The sequence below is a fragment of the Prosopis cineraria genome, unplaced genomic scaffold (genome assembly GCF_029017545.1).
Source record: "Prosopis cineraria cultivar Desert tree isolate PC_DT_omini unplaced genomic scaffold, ASM2901754v1 PC13, whole genome shotgun sequence".
NCBI lineage: Eukaryota > Viridiplantae > Streptophyta > Magnoliopsida > Fabales > Fabaceae > Prosopis > Prosopis cineraria.
The window spans coordinates 10,014,606-10,022,007 of NW_026555344.1; the positions used below are offsets into that span (position 1 = coordinate 10,014,606).

The following is a 7,402-nucleotide window of genomic DNA, read 5'->3' on the forward strand; positions in this document are numbered from 1 at the left end:
GGAAGAAAACAAATCCTTACATGATATTTAAATTTCTCAAAAAATTAATCTCATAGCTATCATTTATGAGAATACATTGGGTAATCCAAAAAAAAAAAAAAATCATCCTCCAGTCTAGATAATATTGATGTTATTATTAGTAATTTTGATTGTTGAAAAATTATTGAATGATTCCATTTTTATGGGAGACTCCATCAAACTTTTCACGTTGCTATTAGGATATTGAGCAGGCAAACTAAGCAATTTAATATATGTGAAATATTTGAGCCTTCACTTTCGTTTAACATCTTGTGTCTCATTAAACCAAGTTTAATTTGTCTGTTTTAGAATTATTTATGGAAAACTTTTCCAAATTTCATTCTCAACTAATGGGTATGGATTGGAGATGAACTTATGCTAGTTAATTGTTATAGGAATTAGGAATACAAGTATTTGGACTGGTTTGGCGCACCAGCCACCAGGTCAAGGGCCTGCTTTGTCAGAACTAAGTGAAACATTGCATTTAGGGGCATCACAATCTGTTCTCATCCACTCATCCTACTACCCGACATATATGGTGCTCTTGCCCACACCTCTCCACACGATGAGTCAGCATCCTCTTCTAACTAATGATGCGGAAAAATAACCCACTCCCTTCAAGCTGAAATTCAAAATTGAAGGAGCACGCCACCATCTTCTTCTATAAATAGGCAATGAGCATGTAACTTAAAGTCTTTCAACACTTCAACGATTCAACCTCAAAATCTACTTGTTCAATGCAAAACTCAAATGTTGACCTAGCATCACCCAAGTTCATTCGGCATGTTATACCGGCTTAGGCTCCTTAGGTTAGTTCTACTTTGCTTTTCCCTCTATTTGATGGAGCACCAATTGTACTTGCATGCTTCTAATGAAATTGACCCTCGTGTCTCACTTGACGTACTCCCATTTCTTGTATCTCTTTGGCACTCTAAGGAAATTGTGATAAAAGATCTTGAGAATCCAGAATTGTTTGATCTAAATTCTTTCAAGGATCTTAATAATTTTAAGCAAAATGTGAACGCACAAGCAAAATGGTATCCCAACTAACTAACAAAACTACTGATCCCGCAAACCAGAGGATACATGAGGCCTCAAGCTCTAAACAACCTTTAACTCTTTTAGCCACTGGGTATGCAGAGGACATGGGTCAGGTTTTCCTTGTGCCATAGCCTTCTCAGAGATAGAATAAAACCAACCATTTCTCCATTTGAACTGTAAATACACCAAGAAGTTGGTAACTTCACCATGGAATTTCAAAAAATGTATGCTAATAATTTGTCTTCTTTTACCTCCTTCACTGCAGTGGGAAAGTGGGCAACAGCTCGGGAATATGCACATAAACGCTCAACCATGCCTTCGTCAAATGTTAAACCCTTTTCGCCTGCTGCTGCTGATGCTAGTTGTTCTATAAGCTTGGAAACCTAAAATCATTATAAACATTAGTCAGAGACATGTTATCCATAATTCATTTCTAGAAAATAAAATGTTCCTTTTTCTTTTGGCCTCAATTATCATGCCAAATTTGACTGCAAAGCACAATTCATCTCTGGAATCCAGTGCATTATTAGGACATGCATTTAGGTCAAACTCATCATAAAATGGATCTAGGATTGACCCTCCAAATCAAGTGATCAATCCTAGCCAAATAGAAGGAAAGATTGAGCTTAATCCATGCAAATCTGACTATTAAATCCAGAATCAAGTGGTCAACTCTATCAGTTCATGCAATTTGACAAAAAGTGAATCCAAGATCCATCCCCTCAAACCAACCCTAGCAAATAAATTGAAACATTGAACTTAACCCATGCAATCCTGATTTCAACTAACACTCATATTCACCATTTCATTTGTAATCCTACTAGCATACAGAAATTAAATATGCCAAAATGATAATATGTACCTCTCCTCAATTATTTTTCTTTTCATTTTTTCCTTCTTATTTTACCTTTTTCCCTGGAGCCAAGTTAGTCATTGCACTTCTTGACATCCTAGAAGAATTCCATATAACAGGTATGTAGCATATCCTTCCTTCATATTAAGGTCACAAACAAAAATGCAAAATTCATATGCTCATGGCTCAGTAGTCAGCAATAAAAAATAAAATAAAGAACACGCCACTATTTGTGGATGACAGGAGGCATTAGTTTCTAATCATGCACCACCAGAAACAAATACAAAAGAAAAACTTGTATCCTGGACCAAAAGCAAGATATTAGAAATAGAAAGACAAAGATCCCCTAAATACACAATAGCATTAAAAAATGAAACAATTTACTGATTACCTTTTTTTAACCTAATGTTAATCCATTCAGTGACAAGTCTATACTAATGTAGCTAATGTAGCCTCTTTAACTTAACTTCCACCCACTATGCGCACACATGCATCCCCCATTGTGTCTTGAAATTACACTAAACATCATCGGCTAACTAAGGATAACTTCTTTTTATTTTCTCGGCAACAACTATAGGATAACTTCAACTGACACATTACTGACTTTCTTGAAATTACGACATTTCATAAAGAATTAAAAATTAAAAAATAATTGAATAAAAATAAAAAAGATGGATTTACATCCACTAATGTGCAGGTCAAGCCAGTAGTGTAATTGTATCCTCGTCCACCCATATCATCTTATATCTTGGGAGAATTGTCAAGCGGTTAATTGACAGAGCAAGCAATGTCTTGGAGAAATAGTCAGACTGCAAACTTACATCAGAGCGGAATTCTTTTTCCACAGCACCTACAGACACCCCTCCATTACGTGCTCCAACAAGCATGAATGAACAAATCCATATTAGCTTCTCTAACATCTGCTTCTGAAATGCTTCCTTTTCAAGAACCTGGCTTTTTTTTTTTTTTTTGACACAGATCAGTATATGACAAATTATTAGTCGTATTATAATATTTCCTTTTAACAATTATGCATGAAATGCTATAATTTTAGCTTTACAAGACTTCAGCCAGTAAAGAAACACCAGAAAAGAAAGCTAACAATACATTATTCATAATGAAAACAAGTAAATATCCAATATATAATACCTTGCAAGAGAGGCCTCCAGCAAGTAGTCGTCCCGCCACAGCAGATGCCCACTTCCCATAAGCAGCTGTAAGCCCTTCAGGATTAGTATCAGTCTTACCATCAATAGGGGCTTCTCCAAGTTTTGACACAGCGAAATATGCCAATACTTGGTCTGCATTATTTAAGCCTTTACTTTCAAGCCATGGATCAAGCATTCCATTCTGGAAAAACACCAAATCTGCTACATTTTCAAACTCTCGTTAATACATAACTAGTAAAATTAACAAGGAACAATAATTCACCGTAGAAATACAGAGACAAGTAGCAGAGCAGCCACATAATAGCTCATAAACCAAAAGAAATTATTAAAACGATAACAGGATAACTAGACAAATCTGGGAATGATAATAAGATATCAAGTATTTTCCGAAGAAATTACTAAATTCTACCATCGGCTAATACGCTCAGAGAAGTGCATGCTAATGATATTCCTTCCTTTTTTCTTTTTTCTTTTTTGGGGTAAGGAGAAGTACGTGCTATTCTGCTCAACAGTATAACGCACATGGGCTCTCCTCGCAGAAAACAGAAACAACATCGAAATCCGAGCTTAAATGATATAATTAAATCACAAATTGAAGTGGACTGGAATAACAAGGAAGTCTTAGTTACCACTCCATCTAGATCGTGGAGTAGCTTCAAGAACTTGATCGAGATCGTCGTTCCTTGTGCAGACCAAGATAGGGCCTTGAAAATCGAGGGGCACAGGGTCTCCTCTCTTGACGAGAAAGTCATGGCCGGAGCCCATGTCTTGCAAGGCCCTTCCGACTCGTCCGCCACCGACGATGACGGCGGGAACAACCTGTGTGGGGGTAGTGACGCCGCCGGAGGCCATGACAGAGAAAGCTCTTGAGAAGGGAAGGGGGAGGGTGGAGCTAGAAATGGCTGAGGAGAGGAAAGAAGCCATGTTTGAGCTTGTGCGTGGAGCCTATCATTGTTTTTGCCATAATATTTTGGAAGGTGCGCCGGAGCTCTGAAACCAGTCCACTCGTTTTTACCACCCCTATCCGAAATAATCTCTCACTCGTTGTAAGAGATGCCAGTATTTAATCAACTATCACGAATAGGTCTGTCCCATGTAAAAGAATAGTATACGTATCCGGGAAAAAAAAAATTTAAATAAATAAAACCAATACTCCCTTCATTTTTATTTATTAAAATCATGCATTTAAAAAATAATTAATTATATTAATTAAGTCTAAAAATAAAATAACTTAACTACAATAAATTTTATTAATTGTTTTAATCAAACATTCATTAATTATTTTTTATGATTACAAATAATTAAAATTATGAGAAATAATTTAAAAAATTTGTAATAAATGCCTATTAAAAAAATGTAATTTTGCTCATTAAAAAATAATTTAAAAGTGATATTTTTTATATAAATAAAAATGAATGGAGTATATTAAACATGAAGTGTAATCCATCTGTTTTTAATGTAAGGCAAATTTTTTTAAAATAGTTTTATATTATTGTTATTATTATGATTATTAATGATAAAGGAGGGAAAAATTAAAAAGATATATACATTTTTTTTACAATTTTAAAGATATAACTAATACTTTCTCCTAATTTTATTATAAAGCATTATCTAAAATAGATTGATGGTCCTTAATATGAAACAATTGATATGATATTAATTAAATTTTTCAATATAACCCTTATTTAAACTCCTTCACCGTGAGAAAAAAATTAATGTAATTTTAAAAATTTTTCATTTAAATATGAGTACAATTGGAAATTTATTCTTGTTTAAGACAAAATTAATGATTTAATATTTTCTCTTTAGTGCCAGTAAATTAGTATTAAAAATGTTTTATAATAGAAATTGAATGGAGTATTTTTCAATAAATACAAAATGGGTTAACTTTGTATTACATTAAGAACATGAAAGAGTATATATAATGAAATAAAGGCTTAGTTTGGATTGGATAGAGGGAAAGGTAGAAAGAAAATAAAGAGGAGAAAAAAAACTAATGCCTCATCCAGTATGATGAAAGAATTTTTGATAGAATCAAAATTAAAATTAGAATTAAAATAGAATTAAATTTTAAAAGTGTATTTGATATGATAATGAAATTCTAACATAATTTTAATATAAATATTTATTTAAAATAGAAAAAGACCAAAGGGTCCATTTCAATTTTTTCAAAAAAAAAAAAACTCATCCTTGTGACTGTGATGGTGCCTAAATGATTTGCAAGCCGATGCTAATGTATGAAGAGAAAATCATTTCTTCCATGAACAAAGACTAGAGAAACTACAATCTAAAACCATCACATAGGTACCTTATTCTTATACTTTTTCAAGTTCTTCAATTTCAAGATGAGCGTTATCATCAAGCCTACATAACTTTAACCCCTCTTCATCGATCATTGCCCTTTTACACAACCTAATGGCATGTTAGTTGCCACTCTAATCCTCCAACTACCATTGTGGAGATAGTTCAGTTGGGAATGCCTTGATTGCTCCACTCTACCCTCCGATTACCATCAACAAAGTTGTACTCGATGAGGTTAGCGATAGGATGGCTACAATTTGAGCGATTGACGCTAATGCTTCTCTAAATGAAACTAGCAAAGGCCAAGAAGCTTCAGCAACTCATGAGTGAGAAGGCAAATATGTTGGTTTGGAGTAAGATGAAAGAGATGATGGTGAAGACCAAAATGTCCAAGAGAGGATTCCATGGAAATTAAACCAATTCTATGATGGTTTTGATGGAATTTGATTCTAACTTTTTTGTTAGAATTGAGATTCTAGAAAATCCAGATATTACTTTACCAAACATGCTAAAATTCAAATTTCATGTCCAATTTTGTTTTTGCATTTAGGATTCTCACACACACCAAACAAGGCCTAGGAGAAAAAATTTTCAAAAGTAGTTAAAAAAAGTTACTATTTTGAAGAGTTTTCAAGCTTGTTTGTTTTCAATTTTTAAAAACCATTTTTTATTTTTAAAAATAGAAAAATTTTAAAATTTGTTTGGCTAAGTGTTTTTTATTTAACTATTTCCAAAACTATTTTAATTTTTTGTTTTTAGAAATAAAAAATAGAACCAACTTTAATTTATTTTTATTTTATTTTTATTTTTAAAAACATTACATTTGACTATTAAAAATTATAATTACCTTAATTAATTTTTATTATTAATCATCATCATTAACTGTATATAACCATCACTATCAATTCATTTTTTTAATTCTACAACCTTTTTTTAATTGATATAACTAAACAAATTTTTATTTTATTTTGTTTTAAAAATAGTTTTGAAAACTGTATTATAAAACTGTTTTTAAAAACAAAAACCAAACAGGCTTTCTTTTCTAGTTTTCTTGTTTTTCTTTTTTCTTATTTTTCGTTCGATCCATCCAAACCAAGGCAAAAAAATAGAGTTGGTATAGCCAGACCTATTTAGGTCTAACTTAATTTGGGTTGGGTTTATTGAAATCGAGTTTAAAATATCCTAATATATAAAAAAGCTCATATAGTCAAATCTGACTCTAACCCCTCAAGCTTGTAGGCTGGCCTAAATACTCAAATTATTAAATTTTATTTTATTTTTTGTAATTTCAAATTTTATTTTTAAAAATTTAATATTTTCAATTTTTATCTTATTTTTATGTTATTTCACAAATAATAAAAAAATAAATTTGGATATTCAAGCTAAGCATGGTCGGGGTTAAATTTGGCCCGGATTTTTGTCGGTTTATTCTGGTGGCCCAAATAAGGTTGGAGTAAAGAAAATTTTCTAAATTATCAAGCCTGACCTGAAGATTTTTTAAGTTTATTCAAGCTAACATGTCAAGCTTGGCCTATATTACCGCCTCTAGGAAAAAGTAAAGCTTTTGGCAAATAATACAATTTCAATCAAATTATTAAAAAGTTATAAATGAAGTTCCATCCAAACTAATCAATTTATTTATTGTTATTTTTTTGGCCAAAATTAATCAATTTATTAGAACTAAAGAAAACTTTCAGTCAACAATTAAAGGAACACACAATTCCTTGATATAACCTATTAGTTAGGCATGTGGACTTGAAGAAAATCCCCAAAAAAAAAAAAAGGAAAGGCAAGTCTTATGACTTTTGAACAACAATGAGACATTAATTTATTCAAATTTTTTATAATATTACCATTGTTTTTTAATATAATTGTGGTTTCTTTTATTGTTCTATGAATTTTGAGACATGTTAATAATTAAATTTGATTACTTATTTAATGTTTGTGGTACTAAACAGATTGAAAATCTAATGTGAAAGAGAGAGTGGTCCATCAGGAGCATTGTGGTCCGTTAATTTAA

General features: G+C 31.9%; 1 protein-coding gene across 3 annotated transcripts; it reads right to left on the reverse strand.

Annotated features, from left to right (window-relative positions):
* Positions 1–379: 379 nt before the first annotated feature.
* On the reverse strand, positions 380–4,117 carry LOC129291831 (uncharacterized). 3 transcript variants are annotated; one of them, XM_054929375.1, is made up of 6 exons: positions 3,711–4,117; positions 3,062–3,282; positions 2,734–2,862; positions 1,311–1,442; positions 1,105–1,233; positions 380–939 (listed from the first exon to the last, which is right to left on the reverse strand). In XM_054929375.1, the coding sequence occupies exons 1-5, from the start codon at positions 4,003–4,005 to the stop codon at positions 1,120–1,122; spliced, it is 891 nt and encodes a 296-aa protein (XP_054785350.1). In that variant the 5' UTR covers positions 4,006–4,117; the 3' UTR covers positions 380–939; positions 1,105–1,119. The 3 variants fall into 3 exon arrangements, with proteins under 3 accessions (XP_054785350.1, XP_054785348.1, XP_054785351.1); XM_054929373.1 differs by lacking the exon at positions 380–939 and having other exon boundaries at positions 959–1,233; XM_054929376.1 differs by lacking the exon at positions 380–939 and having other exon boundaries at positions 959–1,233; positions 3,062–3,279; positions 3,711–4,116.
* Between the last annotated feature and the right edge of the window lie 3,285 nt (positions 4,118–7,402).

Excerpts from the sequence above, each read along its gene's own strand:
- LOC129291831 (XM_054929375.1), bottom strand. The coding sequence starts at position 4,005 with ATGGCTTCTTTCCTCTCCTCAGCCATTTCTAGCTCCACCCTCCCCCTT. Across the intron at positions 2,863-3,061 it reads CTGGAGGCCTCTCTTGCAAG|GTTCTTGAAAAGGAAGCATT; the intron begins GTATTATATATT and ends AAAAAAAGCCAG. Across the intron at positions 1,234-1,310 it reads TTCCCACTGCAGTGAAGGAG|TTCAAATGGAGAAATGGTTG; the intron begins GTAAAAGAAGAC and ends GTGTATTTACAG.